At 53.4% G+C, this 18165-nt stretch overlaps 1 protein-coding gene across 2 annotated transcripts in view; it reads left to right on the forward strand.

Moving 5' to 3' along the window:
• The window catches only part of CPEB1 (cytoplasmic polyadenylation element binding protein 1), a 37973-nt gene that overhangs the window by 11245 nt on the left and 8563 nt on the right, over window positions 1-18165 (forward strand). For both annotated transcript variants that reach the window (XM_062583484.1, XM_062583483.1), the window contains exons 3-5: window positions 15383-15609; window positions 17237-17486; window positions 17776-17889. In XM_062583484.1, coding sequence (XP_062439468.1) covers window positions 15383-15609; window positions 17237-17486; window positions 17776-17889 — 591 coding nt within the window. The remainder of the gene's footprint in view (window positions 1-15382; window positions 15610-17236; window positions 17487-17775; window positions 17890-18165) is intronic.

The following is an 18165-nucleotide window of genomic DNA, read 5'->3' on the forward strand; positions in this document are numbered from 1 at the left end:
GCTTGTGTGTGGGCCCTAGCACATGTACTTAGGGTCTACTTAAAGTCAGGCTGCAGCAGCTTTATTCAGTTTTGCTCTCCTCCAGCACATGGTCCTGTGGGTTTCCCATAATGAACCACAAACATGCCAGGCAATACCCTCCACACATGCTCAGCAGCTGCACTAGCTCTGTCCTGCTTTTGTTGCCTGCTAAACCCCTGCTGGACCCATCCTTTTCAAGGCTGGTGGTGAAATGGAGTTGTTAAGCTGCTGTCCAGCTCACTGCACTCTTAGAACAGCAGCCACTGCCCAGATCCCCCTAGGGCAGCTGACAGGCTACGGGATGCTGAGTGTGTGTTATGGGATCCCAACTTAAGGGGTGGACTTAAAGCAAGCTGGGCCCACGATGAACAGTGCTCTGCTAGCACTGTAACGACCACAACGTGCGGGGCTAAAGGCACTAGGGCGTTGCAGCACGAAGGCCCTCGTGCACCAAGGAGGCTGTTCTGTGCGGATGTCCTGGCCCCACCTGCTTGCCTATAGCAGTTTCCAGTGCTCTCTTGGCCAGCTTCCTGCCAGGCTGCGTTGGCAGAGGTGAGGATGTCTCTGCAGCGCTCTGCCAGGCTGCCAGAGAGCAGCGCCTGCCCAAGTACGTGGCAGGCTTGTGCGTTGTGGCCCAAGTGGCAGTGCTGAGTGTGGACTGTGGTGCCTTGCAGTGTGTGGGGGGGGGGGGCGGGGGGGTTGCTGTCAAATGTGGAAGGGTTTGTTTTCAAAAGGGAGATGCACTTGATGAGTTGAAGGTGCTCTGGTGACCTCTGTGTGCATGGAGGCTGTATCCAGTGTCAGATGCCTCCCTGACTGCAGTGCCTAGTGCTGGAGCTTCTGCAGAGGCCTGGGAAGAGCTGTGGAAAAGGTCTGAGCCCACAGCTCCGATAACTTGTGTGAGACAACTTGAGGCAACAGCTGCTGGAGAGTGACACCAAATAGTCCTGGAAAGGACTGTTTCCTCACTCTTCACACCTCGTGTTCCTGTCAGTATCGGTGGAAGGAAACTACTGGTACATGGAGCTGCTTAGGGCTGCTTTCCTCCTTCCACAGAGGAACCTCTGGCCTTCAGAGATTGCATAGAGCATTGAGTGCTGTATGGTTGGGGGTGTTACGGTCCTGCTCGCCCTCTCCATCCCACCTTCTGCTACAGCGTTATGCAGCAGCCAGGCAAGAAGTGCTCCTTGGCCTGAGCTGCTGTTTCCTCTGCTGCTCCAAGAGTGGTGGGGACAGCATGTGCTAGCCAGGGAAGTGAAGCACTGAGATCTGTATGTAGCTGTTGTATTGCTTCAGTCTCCCTACACCTCCCACGTCTGCAGAGCCTCATCCTTTTCTCCTTCGTTAGGGCCCAGGAGTTGCAATGCGGAGCTCCTTGGGAGGGGGATGGGGGGAGATCTGGTAGTTCAGGAATATCTTCTGAAAGGCTAATGAAACGCTTCCTCTCTGGGTGGCGGGGTAGTGCTCCTGTGTCTGAAAGGTGTGCAGATCTGAGGAGCTGGCAGACACAAACATCCAGGTGGTCTAGCCTTGCTGTGACCCTCAAAGAGGGATGTGGACAGGATGCTACTGTGTCCAGCCACTCCTGATCCCCAGTACTGAGGCATGGGAGGCTGCAGCAAGTCTAGACCCAAGGACTGAGCTCTCCAAGACATCCTGAGCGTATGTGAGGCTGTGCCAGCACTGGGTTATCTCTAGAGGCTGGGGAGGGACAGTGCTGCCAAACAGAGCTGTTGTGCTGCTGGCACCCAACCGCTTGGAAGGTTCCAGCAGTGACTCAGCTGCATGGACCCATGGGGAGGTGGCTGGAAGGGTGGAAGTGCAAAAAATTAACAGTCAAGCTAAAAATATTGCTGATGTGGTCCCCTGCAGTGCCTATGCTTGAGTACTGATGAGCTGGGACCTCCTCTTCTGTCTGCATAATCTCTGCCAGCTTGGAGCTCTTAAGCCTGGAAAGGACCTTCTGGCCCCAAACCTTGCTGGTGTCACTTTTGTGCACCCGGGGCTGTGTTGTGGTGTGGCTTGATGCATTGGGACCAGGTACCAGTTAAGAGCTGGGGCTCCACCATACCAAAGGAGGCCAGAAGGCAGCTGAGCTCGTTTGTACGCTCTGGTCCTGTGTGCGTCCCCCTTGGAAAAAAGGGCTGCTGAGCTGCTCAGACCCAGACGTAGTTATTTGTAATGCATCTTCCTTCTGGATCCGGCACTGTAATGCACTGAGGATGTGCACTTAGCCCTTGAGCGTGCCAGATGCACTGCCAGTCCCTGAAGCTGGTGTGTCTGGAGAAAGCCTGTCCGGGAGGCAACAGCTGCTGCAGGCTAGAGCCGGCTGCAGTTATTGGCTGTGGGATTGAACTGCTGTCTCATAGCAGGAAAGACACATCAAACCCACGGCTGCTACTAGATCTGTCAGACTGGAAACACTTCATCAAGTCCCAAGAACCTGCTCTGTGGCATAGGGAGGGGCTTCTGCAGGAAACTGGCCTTGAATGCTTCCAGTCTGGGCATCGCCAGCTGTGTTTGAGGCAGTGTTTCTCCGTGTGTAAGGTAGCCTTACAGTATGCAGCCGCTTGCATCAAGACCTACCTGTTCTTCCCTCTGCAGAGGTAAGCAGGGGTTAAGAGGCAGTGCAGCAGGGCTGCCCTTGGGTGGTATCTGTTGTCTTCGCTGCCCTGTTCCTAAAGAAGCACAAGAAAATGGTGTCTTGTTCCAGTTTTTGCCTGGGCGATCGGTGACAGCACTACACGGGCAGGTCTGTGTGCGGATTCCGCATCTCTCCCTGGCTGGCGTTTAGCCTGCGTGCCAGCTGCTAGGTCTGGCTGGTCTGTCCTGCCCTACATTGGGAGACTGCAGCTAACCTGATGTGGGACACAGGCTTGCCCACTGGGAAATCCTCCTAGCACCAGTGCGTTAACACTAGGCTTGCTGGGTTAGCAATGCACTGGAGGAAGTTTGTCAATATAATGAATCCTGTTCATCTGACCCGAGTGTGGGCCTCTGTCCTTTTGCAGCGAGTCCTGTAGGTCAGTTGTGTTGCATCAGGTTGTCAACTGACTGGCTGTGGCCCAGGTACGAGCAATTTCCAGGTTGGTTTATGCTTTCTGGCGCACGTCCCTGTGAACAGAAAGGGCTTGTTTCTTCAGGCCTTTCTCGGAGAGAAGCTTCTCTCCCCATCTGCAGACTGAGGCTCGCTGCCCTCTTTGTGGCACTTTGGCTTTGTGGACTGCAAAGCCTTTTTTTTTCTTTTTTTTTTTTTTTTCAGAACGATCAGCTCTGCAGTTTAGTGCTTATGGATGCCGGCATCTTGGTGAGTGCTGCTTGGAGCAAATTAGGTCTTGCTGCCTGGGTCAGGGTGGACCCCCTTGCTGCAGCTGTATCTGCCTCTCTGCCTGGTGCGTGATCCAAAAAGCTGCTGGTACAGCACCAGGCTCGAGCTTTCTCTTAGATATGCTGTTGAGGCTGCAGCTCCAGTCTCTGCACCCTTTCCAGGGTGGCTGCTGCCATCTTGCTTTCTAGCTAGCCAGACTACAGCTGTACTGGCAGTCGTTCCAGTGCTGGGGCAACAGTCTGTGGTAGGGAAGTGCTGCTGAATGCTTCCAGCCCCTGATTCTCCTGCTCCCCACAACTCTGCAACTCTTCTGCAATAAGCCTTAACATGCTGGTTATCCTTAGTTGCTTAATCTTCTAGGCTAGTCTGCTGTAGGCGGTCTGCTCTGCGTTGCTCAGCAGACAGTGGAAGCCTCCGTTCTTATGAGTTAGAATTGCTCTAAAGTCTACAAGGCAGACCCCGGTCTCATGAAGGATAAAAGCAGAGGCCTGTTGCACAGAAGCCTGGCTGTCCGCAGCCAGGGCGGGCAGTTTGCAGACTGTCCTCGGAAATACTGCGTGTGTGGTGTGGCAGGTACCTGAGAAACCCTCTCCTCCTCGGCTGGTTACTCTTGGCGGAAGGAAGCACCATGTTTTCTGTGGGATTATGATAGTCCTGAGCTGTGCCATAGCTGAAGCGAAGGTCGGTGAGTGTTGCCGATCAGTCTGGGGGAGGTTTTTTGCAAATAAGAACAACACAAGTCATTTGCCTTCCTAAGGGCGCAGATTGCTTGCTTTGAGCATTCAGCTGCAGAGCTTGAAGACCCTAGAGGGACAAAGGATGTCTTGGCAAGGGAGGCCCCAGAGTACTTGTTGCCCCTGGCTGTTTAATTTGGTGCGAGGCTAACCTGTGCTGTGACACAGTGCCAAATACCTGTTCCCAAAGGGCCTAACAGTGTAGCGCTTTCCCTTGTGCCCCCTGCATGTCTACATCTTGCCCTACTCTCATCTGCTGTGTTTTGGACAAGTGGTTTCAGTGGCCGGTTGCTGCCTCGACGTGCCTGACAGGTACCTGAGCCCGAGCAGCAGTGTACAGTAATCCTGAACTGCGTATTCCTGCCTGGCTATGTGAGACTTCCTTTCTCCTTGTGCTAGAGGGAGCTTTCAATGCTGGTGAAGAGCTCAGTGTCTAACTCTAGATTATTGAACGTGTCACTAAAGTACCTGAGTTTCTTCTCTCCCTAGTGAAGGGGGAAGCTTCAGGTCCGGGGAGGGATCACTTAACGTGGTTACAGGAAGACTCGTTTCATGCAAGTTCATCTGCAGCCTTGCTCGAGTTGAAGCCCACAGCTAGGCAGCCCCTGAAGCTTGGCATAAATCGGGATTCTGCCTGCAGAGCCAGTGCTGATGTCCCTGCGGCAGTGCGGTGAGCTGGGAGGAAGGAACCAGGCCGCCTGGAAAACTCCACGTGCCTTTGTCCTGCTCACGATACGGCCCTTGGCGCTGGCACAAGGAGGCAAGACCACCTCTTGCTGGCCTCTTCAGATCTGTGGGGGATTCAGGTAATCTGGTAACCCAAGACTTGCTGGTGGTGTGGGGTCCTGAACCCCCTGTCTTCGGTGTTCTTCGTCATGTTTAAGAGGAAGGGCTGGTGAGGCAGTTGTGTTTGCGTTAGCCATGGTCCCTCAGGGGCACCTTGCCCACTGCTCGAGGCTTAGTGGTGGAAGCACAAACAGTGTTTGCAGTGGTAAATTATAACACTGTAGGGGAAGCAGTCTAGTTTTCAGAGCTGGGATTGGATTTGCCCCACGTGGTCTCCTGCATGTCAAAGGCACTTCAGGAATACCTATGAGATGCCCTTACTAAAAGCTTGCCCCATGCCGTCTTAGTTCCTGTAGAGCTCTTCTGAGGACGCACTTGGTGTGAATGCCTAATGGCACTTGTTCCTTGGGCACAGTTGAGTAAGGGCTGCTCAGAGTCGCAGGCTGATTTCTCAACTGCTGACCAGAACTAGCTGTACTGTGGAGCAGAAAGCACAGAGCACTTAGTAGCTGCAGACTGCTCATGTGGCAGCACTGTTTGATCCTGAACAGAATAAAACATATATCAAATGTAAATAAGCATCCAAACTCTGGGCTTGCAGTTGGCTTCTAATGGAAGTTGCTCTTAATCCTGCTCTAAAAGCTTCAGTTGGAGCAGCTTCCCTTAGACAAACAGATTTACTTTGATTTGCGCAGATGTAAAGTATAAGATGCAAATAGATGAGTAACTTAAACAAGAACCCAACCAGCAGTCTGTGCTAGAACTGCACTGGGCCAGGGCAGCCTCTGGTCTTGTGCTGGGGACGGCTTGAAGGAGCTCACACGCACCCTGCTGAGAACCCTTTCCCTTGACTTCCTCTGAAGGGTGTTGCACTGCGGTCTCCAGCCCTGAGGATGTTGTTGCCGCTTGGCCAGCGGTAGCCCGTATGCTCCATGGAGGCGACCGCTGATGCGTGTGGGTGCAGAGAAGGCACAGGCTTCTCGAGCATCTGACCTTGCACAGAGCAGCTGGTGGAAGCACCACGGGGAAAAAAAATGCTCCAGCGTTGGCAGATTTCCACTCTTTGCAGCCATACTGACTGCTCCTTTGCCGCCCGTGAGACCAGTGTGTATGCATGCAGCGAGCTTGTGGATCTTGCTGTAGGTTTTTGACACGAGCTGTAGTCTGGAGAGTGTGTGTGCCTCTCAGCTACCTCCTGAAATGAGCCTTAACAAGCATGTTACCTTTAGAGGAGAGCATCAGAGCTGCTGTTTAGTGGCTCTGAACAGCCCCAGGCAACTAGTAGCTCAGTTTTTTTCTGTTGTGACTGATATTGGAGGTGTAGTGGCAGGGTGTTTTAGATGCATACAAGCGCTGGCTTGGGCTTTTAGATTTATCCATTATATATATATTAAAAAAAGGTGTTGATTGAATGAGAGGTGGGAGGAGGGCAGGCTTTCCAACTCTTGCACTGCTAGATATCCAAGAGGGAATAGGATGTAGCTGAGCAGAGCAGATGTGGAAACCTTCATCTCCTGCAGCTTGATCTGTTGTAATATAGTAGCTTTCTAGAAGAGGCCCTGAATGCACTTTGGCGTGATGCCTTCATTATGAACTCCACAGCGTGTGCAGGTCCGAGTGCTTCCATTTGGAGCTTGTCTGGACTTCCACATAGCTTTCAGACTTGGTCTGCCAGTGGACTGGGGCTGCAGCAGAAAGTAGGAGTGGTGCCTGTTTCTTTCCTCCCCTGCTTCAGTGGGACAGGTCCCGAGTTCAGTGCCTGCTGCCACCTTAGAGCTGAGTTTGTCACTGGTGCTCCATTGTGCCTGGGCACAGGCTGCTGCTCTGACAACCAGGTTGTGTAGCACAGTGCTGCAGGATAACCTGTCACTGTTGTGACACTAGAGTTGAGGCCTGGGAGCCAGCAGGGTAGTCCTTGGTCTGCCACACAGCTGAAATCCCTCTAGCTGGCTTCCCTTGCTGTCTGTATGTGGGACTGCTATGAGCAAGAGGGCCTCTAAGTGCATAACCGCCCCCCCTGCAGTGCTGCCCTTCGGGTTGGAAGAGAGCTCGAGCTGGAAGAGACCTAGAGGCCATCTAGTCCAAGCTCCTACTCAAAGCAGGAGAGCAAAGCTGCTAGAAGATGGTTTATGTGAAGCTGACCATAGGATTGAGAGAGGTTTTCTTTAAGACCCTGCATGGAACAAGGGACAGAGTAGGGAAAGGATGTGGCCTGAGGAGCCTGTATAAGCCATAATTCATGGGCTGCATTAGTGTTCCTGGGACAAGGTGCTCTTAAATGGGCCAGCCAGGGGTGCCCTTGGGGCTCTGCTTGCTGTCTCTCTTGTATTAATTTAGCAGTGCCTGCTGCGATCGCTGGTGGCTGGAGCCCAGAAGTGCATCCTGGCCTGGACAAAGGTAGCTAGTTAGCTAGCATGTGTAAAAAAAAAAAAAAAAAAAAAAAAAACTAGTTGTGCTTCTGAACTTGTATGCAGTTCCTACCTCTCACAGCTCTACTTACTCGCATCTCTGCTGAGCTGGCTCTGTGCAGTGATCCTGTCCCAAAAGGTACCCTGGTCCTTGAACTGTCACTGCACAGACTTTGCTCAGTGCCGCCGCGCGGCTGAATAAATGGCCTTGCGGAGGATGCTGCCTAGGAGGCAGGGACCCACGCCCGGGCGCTGTGCTGCCGCCTGGGTGGAGCTCCAGCCAACGCCACGTCTCGCATCTCGGCACCCTGTACCTATGCCCGTCGGCCGGCTCAGTCGCGCCGCCGTTGCGCGCGGTCCCTTAGGCGCTGGCGAAACAGCTGAATCACAGGTGATGTCTGTATTACTGCCAGCTCAGAGGCTGCTCTCAGACACGGCAGCAGCCATCCGTTTGAGACAACCACGGAGGAATGCCCGGCTTCCCTGTTCGCCCTTCTGGCCTATTTTTAGCCCAAGAGTATCAGGGAGAAGGAAGGGCGAAGCAAGCCAACCCCCTGAATCTGCGGTTCTGAGGCATGCAGGCCTCTGAGAGATCAGAGGCGAGGTAACTGGGAACCTGCGGGCATCGCTGCTGGTGCTGGGCATGCTCATCTAGCAGCGAAGCTTGTGGCTTTACGCCAGCTGAATGCCTCGCTGAGGCCCGTGCGCCGTTTTGCAAATAAGATTGCATTTGGGATTAAAGCCTGGCTTTTAATTGTTCGGCCTTTACCGCAGACTACTGGCTTGCCTGAAGGGGTATGGCCTAGCAGACTGCTCCCCCAGGTCACCCTCTGTAAAGAATTTCCCTTTTTTCTTAAAATGCTATCCCAGTTGGGTTAGCATCCTCCCCAAAATTAAAAACCTGATGCAGCTGAGCTGTGGAAGTGAGTCGGGTTCTGCCTTGTTATCACACAAACTAACACATGCTGCAGAGTTTGCACCCTGGATGTTGCAGCAGATAATTGAGAGGAGTTTGGCACTTAAATATAGAAATGTTTGTTCTTGAGGCTTGCAAAACTGAAGCTGTTGTGCTCAGTTTGACCTGAATATGTTGGCTTTTAAATCCCTCTAGGATTTATACAAGTTAAACCTTGCTGTATTTCTATGGTCTGATGTTTTAAAGGCACATGCTGTTGTGGCAGCCTGCTCAAGTGCAAATGCTTGTGCACTTGTAAAATTCTGAATTGCATTTTCAGCTGTCTTCTGACTTTTTTTTTTTAATTTGTTTACCTTAGGCATCCTTTTCCCCTCCCAGAAACACAGTAGTAAATTCCCTGCCTCCAAATTCCCACTCCCTTGCAGCAGGAGGACCTGTGCTCTTGAGCATTAATGAAACAAAGCTCTGGTGCTGGTTCTGATGCTGTCTGTTTTTTCAGGGCGCACTGAGGAAGTGACTTGCCATGTTGGTGGCAGAACCAAGAATAGCCCTCAGGTGTCCTGAGTCTAATTCTGTTGCTCAGCTGTGGGATCATGCTTCCTTTTTTATTCTCCTGCCCCCTTCTTAGCAAACCAGAAATAGCTGCCTGAACATCCTCAGTTCTTCATTGTCCCAAATGAAAAATCCATCAGGGCAGAGGTTCCTCTTTTGTAGTTCAGAAACTAAGCTGCTGATCTGGGATTTGTTCCTGTTTAGGTGATGGTTACTCCTGGCAGAGCAGGTGCTTGATTGCATCGGCTGTTTTGGGGCACTTCTTTGTGAATTACTGGCAGTCTGGTCAAGGTAGCAGGACTTCTGTTCCAATGTGCAGCTCGGGAGAGGGTGTGTATCTCTGACTTCAGGTGGCTTTTCTTGATAGCAGCGGAGATGGGGCTTTTGTTCTCCAGTTGGAGTAATGGGTGTGTAAGCATCAGATCAGGAAGATTTGGGCAAGAAGAGACTTCTAGAGACCCCCAGCCTCCTGCTCAGAGCAGGGCTAACAACAAAGCAGATCAGTTGGCTCAGGCCCTTGCTCAGATGAGCTTTGGAAGCCTCTAAGGATGGAGATCCACCTCCCTGGACCCTGTCCCATGGCTGGTCTCCTCAAGAGAAGGAGTCCTATGGGGTTTCCATGTGTTTCTTTTTCTTTTTTCTTCCAATTGTCACTTCTCTCGCTGTGGCTTGGGCCCGTTTGCTCTTTGTGCACGTCTGAGAGTCTGGCTCTTTTCTGCATCCCCTCTGTTAGGAAGCAGAGGAGGGGGAACCTGCCTGCCTTCCCCATGCTGAGCAAAGCCAGCTCCCGGTCCCTCGCTGTACCTCGCGCTCCATGCCGTGACTGTCGTAGCAGCTCTCTGCTGGGCTTGTTCTGGCTGGTGTCACTTTTGCTGGCCGCAGGCTTTTGGGCTCCAGCGCAGGATCCGGCGACTGTAGAGATGAAGCGCTAAAACTTAAGATGAGCCTGGAGTACTGGTCGCCCCTTCCCATATGGTGAGCAGGTTGTTTTTACGCCCGCTTGGGTGATGGAGTGGGGGGAAGCTGCTTTGGCAGCGGGTCTGGCAGCATCTCCTTGACCACAGAGATGTTAACTGTAGCTGTAGGAGGTGGTTAAGGTGCCTATTTGCCTTTCAGACATGCAAATATTCCTTTCGCCACAAAGTTGCTTAGCGCCTGTAGGAGGTGCCGCTTTTTTGGCTGACTAAAGTGTTCCGCCTGCTCCCACCCCACCAGTGCAGAGTCTGGCCGGATGGTGAAAATTGCAGACGAGCTGTTTTTCTGGAACTGCAGCAGGCTATTGTTTGGGACATCAGCTTTTTTTTTTTTTTCTTTACAAGCTTATTTGACAAATGACAAAGGAAACTGTGCTGGGTTCAGTCTCCAGGGCCTCGGTCACGCTGTTGGCTGCTGCCAGACCCAAACGTGCATGCGGCTCTGCAGCCTTTGGGCGCAGCAGAAGTGCTGCGACTCTCCAGAAGCAGTCTTTAGTGCCCCGCTTGTCCCGGCAGCCGTTTCCCCGCTGATCTCCCCGTGCAGGCATGGGGGAAGAGATTGGGGTGGAACAGTAGACTTTGAAGGGGAGATCTTGAGAGCCTGCCGTCCCTCCTGCGCGGAGTAGTCTCCCAGCGGACAAACTTCTGGTGTCTCTTCTCCGGAGACTGAAATGTCCCTGTGTTTAACCTTGCTGCTGGTGTCAGCCTGCAAATAGTGACTATCTGAACGGCTCGGCATTGCTGACCTGCTTATACAAGCTCCAGGCTCCCTTAAAAAGGGTTGCTTCAGCCCTGCAGCAAGTTTTCAGAGGCTCAAATACATATTCAGAGCATGACTTTAAAAAGCATGTGCTCATCTAGCACTTGGTACTGCTGCCAGATGCAATGTCTTAACTGCATGCATGTTAAGCATGCAGGTGCCAGACACTGCTTGCAATGTAAAAAATCTGGGGCCTGGCACTCGACTTAGCTCCATGGGAGTTTGCTGTGTGCATGCATGGCTACCTGTGCCTCTTGGCTTGGGTAGAGGCTGAGAGCAGAGTGCGCCACCCCATGGCAAATACTACTTTTTTTTTTTCCTGCTATGGGGATGATTTCACTAATGTTCTTGCAGTGTGGGGGAAAAGCCTTGAGCACGAGGATTTAGGCAGCTGTAACGAGTCGTAGCTCACAGCAGACCCAGTTTCTGGATAGCTTGACTAGAGGTGTGTGAAGGAGCAAAGAGCATAGGAACGGAGCTCAGTTAGGAGCTGCAGTGAACGTGCTGTTGGCCTGTCTTGCTGGATGGTCTCTTGCAGATGGAGAAGCTAAAATGAGTGCTTGTGAATTCTAGTACTTGAGCAAGGAAGAAACCTTCGCTCTTCAAAGTGTCAGGCAGGTGCTGAAAATCTTAAGTTGCAAGCCTGAATGATGTGTGGAGGGGAAGCTCTTTTAAGGCTGGCTGTGCTGGGAGTTGAGTGGCTGGCTGTCGGTGTCCCTTTCCCAGGGTGCACACTGTGAGCAGTTTGCCTGGGTGGAGTGGGCCTGTTTGAGACTGGATATGTACATATTAAGCATAAGAGCTTGCAGTGGCTGATAACCAGTGTTAAAGGATGAGTTTGAGTCTGCAGAACAGCGTAGAAACTAGCCACTCTGTCAAGCTGCAGTTCTGGGCGCTCCCCATGCGTCCTTGTGAGCTTCTGCTGTGAAGTGTGGCCTGGATGTGATGGATCCCAGTGCTTGCGTGTGTTCTCGGTATCTCTGGTGGCCCCAGAATGGTGCAGGAATTGAGAGCGTATTTGAGCAGTATTGTCCTGATAGCCTTTACTAGGACAGGCTCAAATAAGGAGCAGGACTGGTTCTTAAGATGCTCATTCACTCCAGAGTGACCTGAGCACCCGCGCTCTGGAGGAGTGCCACACCGATAGCAAGACTGCTCCACAGACCTCTTAAATCTGTCAGCGTTTGGCTGACGTGCTTGAAGATGGAGCACGCTGGCTCCAAATTCAGTCATTAAAGTTGCAGCAATGAGTCAAAAGTCAAAGCTGCGTTTCTATTAAAAGCTGCCTTCTTTTGCTGTCCCCTGCAAAGGAGAGTTGGCGTGTGCCTTTCTTGCGGCTCCGAGCGGAGGCTTGAAAAGTTCCAGAAGCTTTCTGCAGGCTACCATGCTCTGGACACCAGGCTGCCAGGGTACTACTGAGTGGGTGTCATGTTTGACCCTTAGGTTAAAACTGCTCCCTTAGATGTGGAAAACATTTAGATGCTTGCACTTAGCTTTTTAATCTGGTTAGTTACTTGATACCTGCTGTTCTGGCTCAACTTCTGCATCTTCAGGGATGCTCTTGATACTGCAAATTGCTGATGCATCTTGCATATACACTGCAGGCTGAAACTCTCTTCTGCAGACAGTCTATTTAGAGGGGGAGATGAACTTCCCTGTAATAACCCTGTTTATACTGGGTAGCCCAAGTGAAGGAGGTGTTTTCAGTGGGCAGCCCTTTTGGAAGGGATTTTGTGTGCCAAGGTTGTGCCCCGAGGGGTTCAGTGGGCAAGTTGGCAGGCAGAGAGCTAGAGCAGACGGCATTTGGGCGCTCTGCTGCCAGGGCGGTGGGAGGGGGTTGAGAAACGAGCTCTGGTCTCATCAGTGCTGAGTGTTTCCTAGGCTACCTGCAAAGGCTGGCTTTAAGGGATGCAACCCATCACTAAGCGAGCATGAAGGAAATGCTGAGAATGGCCTGCAGCTTCTCCTGCTGCTGCCCCTGTGAGTGGGTCTAGGTACCAGGCTAGGTTGAGTCCACCTCTAGGACCTGCTGGGGTGATCACAAGCTTAGCGTAGCCTGCAGAGTCAGTACGTGAGCACTGTCTGGGCAGACCTGTTAAATAGGTCTTGAAGGGATAAAATCCATCTGCGTTAACAGCAGGATGTCAACACTTCTAGGACTGGGTCCAAGACGAGAAGTTAAGAGTGGGTCAGTTGTAGCCACAAGGGCTATGCTTGATGGTAGGTGCTGGAACTTGATGCCCCAGGCTTTTAGATCCCCTACCAGTGGATCCTCCAAAAGGACAGCAATCCTGCTGCTTGAATGAGCTCGTACTGCCCAGTCGATCTTCTAGCTGCAGGGGCAGCTAAGCAGTCCTGGGGGTAACTAAGTGGAGGGCAGTAGCAAGTCAGTGGTGGCAGAGATGCAGATAAAACAAACGGGGGCAGAGCGGTAGGGTACCTCTGCGATCCTGGAGGGGCTCCTGTTAAGCCCCTGAACCCCTGCTAATACAACATAAAACAGATTCTGGTTTTGCACCTCCAAAGATAGCCTGTTAACCAGGAGATGAGGTTTGAGACAGCACTGCCAGTAGCAATTGGTGTCATATGTGCTGCTCTTGGTCTCCAGGAGTGCCACTGTGCACAGGTTTGGTGCTGTGCTCCTTGCTGGCCAGTGTTACAAACCTGCTGTGCCCCATGGTAGAAAGATGGGGGCCAGCACTGGAGCATTCCTCAGCAGCGAGGCTTGGGCCGTGGATCAGCTGCTTTGCTTTGACTCTTGTGCTGTTTAGTGACTAATCAGATTTTTGAGGCTGTTTAACAAATTCAGCTGTCTCCCTTGAACAATACACTGGCTGTATTTTTAAACATACCACGTGGCTTCAGCGAAGTCGGCAAAGCAGCGTAGCGCAGCTTGCAGAGGCTGGGAGACGATCTGTCCTGCTCTGTGCTGTGACTAGAGGGAACAGTCTCCTCCCTACCTCGAGCCGTCGGCGGCAGCTTTCCCTCGGTCCCCTGCCGCTGCCGACGAAGCTGCTGGTGGTCGAGCTCTGCTGACAGTAAGTACCGCTGGGCCGGCGAGGCTTCCCGCGGCTGCGGGGTTTGTCTGCTCTGACTGCTTTGGGTGTGAGCACAAGTACTGCTGCTGGGGGAGCCGAACTGATGTTTGGAAGGCTGGAGTGATCCCCCATGACCTTACATGCGGATGGTCCCTTTACAAGTGACCCTTTAGAGAAGTCGGGTAAGGCGAGTTCCTTGTGCTGTGCCACGGCTGAGATGTGGAGATCAAGGAGTCTGCAGCTCTGCTGGGGAAATGTTCAGGCTTGAGGGTCTACAGATGGAAAAAGCAGCGCTCCAGGGCGATGCTGTGAATACAGCTAACGGTGCTCAGCAGACGAGCTCTACCTCAGGTTCAGCGGTGGATGTTCCTGATAAAGGACCCTACCTGCCCTGTGTGGGGGTTCTTGATGGTGGCTTGGGGTTGCTTACTCTAGCGTGAAGCTGAAGATGCCAGCTCCCCAGAGAGTGTGCTGCTGGGTAACCCTGCCTTGGGAGACATATCCTAGCAATCTTATTTCAGACGTGCTCTACAGCTCTCTCTGGAGTTGGCACTGAGTTGGTGCTGGTGTGTATCGATCATAGTGCACGTCAGTGTTTTGCACATGGTACACTTCAGCATTTGTTACACATCTATTCTGGGCAGTGTTTTGAACTGTCGTGGCCTATTTTGTGTAAGAGCTATTGAAAGCCTGAGCTTAAAACCTTTTGGGCCTGGCTGATCAGGACCAGGTGTGCCTGAGGGTATCAAGTGGATCCCAAGCTGCTTTGAGAAGTGAAAGCTCCAGGGCAAGCTGCTCTGTTTTGCAGCTTCTGACTGACTGAAACCATTTCTGAATGCTCTGCTCTTTTCAGTTGGTTTGGGGACGCATTTGGCTTGCTGAGACTTGCTCCTCTTGCAAGCCTGGTGTTGTGCCCCTGTGGGATCCTGTGTGGCTGAGCGTGCCTGGTGTCTGCTCTTCCAGGTGGGTAGCTGGCTTGAGACCGCTGACCCACGTGGTGGGACGGGTGCTTCCCAGCCCCTGGATGTCTGGTGCTGTGCTGGGGGTGCTGTGGGTAGAGAGGAAGTTGCGTGCCTTGATATCCTTCAGTGGGAGGAAAACCTGCTGCTATGTGAGAGCAGCAGTCTGGCGCGTACGTGTCTGTCAGCTCTTGGGCGAAGGCCTGACCAGACAGGCTTGCGAACGTGTATCGGGGACAGCGCGCGCCGACTGTGAAGCGTCTCCTCTGTCAGCAGGCTAGACTGGCACATAGCTGCCCGCCTGTAGCCAGCTCATGTCAAGGTTGGCATGTGTGCCATCCCACCTCCGGCTCTGCGCGTGCCTGTTTCAGGTCAGGCTTTGCTCTTCTCAGCCTGGCCGCAGGCGCGTGGTGCTGGCGCTGAGCGTGGGTGTGGTTGGCGTGTGCCACCCTTGCTGCGGCTGCGTGGCTGGTTGCCCCACGGGTCCCAGCTTGCTCTGGTGCCGGCAGCAAGAAACGCAAGTGCAAACGCGTGGAGCAGGCAGAGGGGCCTGCTCCGAGGCTGCTGTATGGGCGACCTGAGGTCTGCATCCAGGCCATGGGGGTCCCTGGTTCTGCTCCCACATCAAGTGAGCTCCCCTGTTTGATTACTGCCTCGGGAAAAGAACCAGCCCTAGTGTTTGTATGCCACACCAGGCTGCTGCTGTTGGCTGAGAGGAGGCTGGCTGCGTGGTGCAATGCTGCAAGTGATGGCAAGAACCCGCAGCCTTTCTAGAGCAGGCTGGGGTGTTGGTACCTGCCAGATGTGCCATCTCCTGGCCTGGCTGTATGTGGCCTCTTGTAAGATGGGAGGGATGGAAGGAGATGTGGCATGCTGTAGCACTGATGGGCTGTTTCTGTGTTGCAGTTCTCAGCATGTTGAATAACCCTCTCGGGAATGTCCTGGGGAAGCCCCCTCTGGGTTTCCTGCCTCTAGACCCCATTGGTTCAGACCTGTCAGAAAAGTTTTCCACGCCGACGCTGAGGAACTCGCGCCTGGATTCCCGCTCCCTCCTGGACTCGCGCTCCAGCAGCCCCTCCGACTCGGACACCAGTGGGTTCAGCTCGGGCTCTGACCACCTCTCAGACTTGATTGTAAGTTTGGGTCTTGTATCTGCTCCCTGAGCCCGGGAATGTGCGACTCCTGGCACCTTGTGTTTCTGGAGAGTGCAGGATAGTTGTGCTGAGCTGCAAGCCGCAACCCTGCTGGCTCAGGAAGGGAGGGCTGATGTGAAGGAGCTGTTGTGCCTAGACTGACACAGTGAGATGCTCTCCTGGAGCCCAGGGTTTGGAAGAAAGGGCTACTTATGCAGCCCTTCAGCACCGACGAGCAACACTTATTACCTCTAAGCAAATTTTCAGCCTTTTGGTTTTGTGCTTGCAGCCCTAGAGGGTTAAGGTAGGGTTTGAGTGCTTGAGCTGGTATATAGTGGAGTGATTGGGGTCCCGCTTCCAACAGCGAGGTGGCCGATCAGCGCAGCTGCCTCCAGCCTGCAGCGTGGGCTTCTCCAGAGCTCCAGTCTTTGCCTTTGATTGCCCTTCCCACTTGCTGACTGCACTTCTCCATCTCAAGGCTGTTTCTTCTGGAGCAAACTGGGTCTAGCCTGCTTGCGTTCCCTAAAGCATAGCTAAATTTGGAAGCAAGCACGTGGGGAGAGTGTCTGCCTTGCTGACCTGGTCTATGCAGCTGGGTCTGTGCTGCAGCGTGAGCTGCAGCTCTGGGTATGCCAGCAGGGCAGGCTGGCTCTGGCCAGTATTGCTGCCAGCCATGCAGCAGCACAGGCTTCAGTGCTCAGATCCTCAGGACCCGAGGTTAAAACCAGGCTCTGCTGCCTCTTGTGCCACACCTCGCTCTGCTGTGGTGGGATTGCAGCCTTATCCTGTTCTTTGGGATGGGCGTGAAGGACGCAGCCAGCTTGATTCTTGCTTGTAAGATCTGTCCTGGAGATCTGAGGTTGCAGCTGTGCAGTATCCAGGGCTCTGTGGCAGGTGGTACAGGGCAGCAGTGCTTTGTGCTGGTCTTGCTTGGTGAAGATCAGGTCTTTCCCAGTGTGGCCTCAGTGTGGGTGGCTGTGCTGCAGCAGCATCCAGCTAGATCTGCAGGGTGATTAGCACTTAAAGCTGTGCAAAGTCTCTTGCATCCCTGCTGTTCTATTAATTCATGTTTTGAATCCTTCTGCCCAAGGAGAACAGTGTTAAACCTGGGAGCACTCAGGTTAGTGCAGCCAGCTGAGCTCGCACCCTGGTCAGGCGGGTGCTGTGGAGCTGGCATGCAGAGTGGTGAGAACTGGCTGGCTGCTGCAGAGCTCTGGGTGCTGCTGGGGAAGCCCAGGCCGCTTCGGAGTGTGGCCCGAAGCAAAATGTGGGGCTCCTAGGGGTGAGGTTGGTGCTCCTTTGGGGTGGAAACTGTCCTTGAAGCTGTGCAGGTATGGGGCAGCTGTTGAGACAGCCCTGCTGTGTGGGGTGCCTTCGTTTTCCACTGCTGGCTGCTCAGCAGAGGTTCAGTGGGAATGGCTGCAGGGCAGGCCCTTTCCCAGGGAGCTGTGTGGGGCAGTTGAAGCAGCTGCTTTTCTGCCTGTGCCTGGTCCCAGCAGAACAGGACCTCCCTGTAGAGCCTCTTCTCCTGGCCTGGTTGTGGGTAGGGCCTGGGAATGGTATGTGAGTGCCAATGTTGCATCCTGCCATCTAGAGACCAGATCTTACTGTGCGCTTTCTCTTTCAGTCAAGCCTTCGCATCTCCCCACCTCTGCCCTTCCTGCCCCTCAGTGGGGTGTCAAGGGACCCCCTAAAGATGGGAGTGGGGTCACGGCTGGATCAAGATCAAACTGCTCTGGCTGCAGTAACTTCCTCGCCAGCCAGTACATCTAAAAGATGGCCTGGAGCATCTGTGTGGCCTTCCTGGGATCTCCTGGACTCTCCAGAGGACCCCTTCAGTATCGAAAGAGAAGCCAGGCTTCATAGGCAAGCAGCAGGTAAGTTGGATGGTGGACCTTGGCAGACTGCAGTGTGTGGTGATAGCTGCCCTCTACTTGCAGGAGGGGAGGCAGGTGGCCTCTGCAGATGTGGCTGGACCTGAATTTGCAGCAGTTCTCCCCTGGCAAGCCTGGTCTACCTGCTGGCAGAAGAAAGGGTTGTCAGGGAAGGTGCCTGTTACTGCTGGACCTGTAGTCGTGCAATATGGGGATTTGTTTGGAGAACGTACTGGGAGCGTGGGGAAGTTGTCAGTGGTCTTGTATAAAGTGTTGCTTGCATCTGTCCAAGCTGTGAATGAAGCAACCTGCACCTGGAGCGGGCAGCTGCCTCCCCGGAACTACAAGAACCCCGTCTACTCCTGCAAAGTGTTCCTAGGAGGTGTCCCCTGGGACATTACGGAAGGTGAGCATCCCTGGCCTTGCGGCCTGCGCTGAGTGTGGGCTTTGGGTTTTGATGCCAGAAGGGCTTGCAGCCTCCTGAAGCGTCGCTGCCGACTCAACAGCGGTGTGGGAGGTAGGCAGGGGATGAAAGGCTCTGCAAAGAGCTGTCTGTTCGCCCCACTGGAGTTGCCGACAGGTGGAGTTGCCTGTTTTGACAGTGAACTGCTGGGCCCTGCCATGGTGTCCAACTTGCTTTCAGCTTGGGCCTTCTACAGACCCCTGTGCGGAGGGGGCTGCA

Source organism: Rhea pennata, chromosome 10 (genome assembly GCF_028389875.1).
Source record: "Rhea pennata isolate bPtePen1 chromosome 10, bPtePen1.pri, whole genome shotgun sequence".
Taxonomy (NCBI): domain Eukaryota; kingdom Metazoa; phylum Chordata; class Aves; order Rheiformes; family Rheidae; genus Rhea; species Rhea pennata.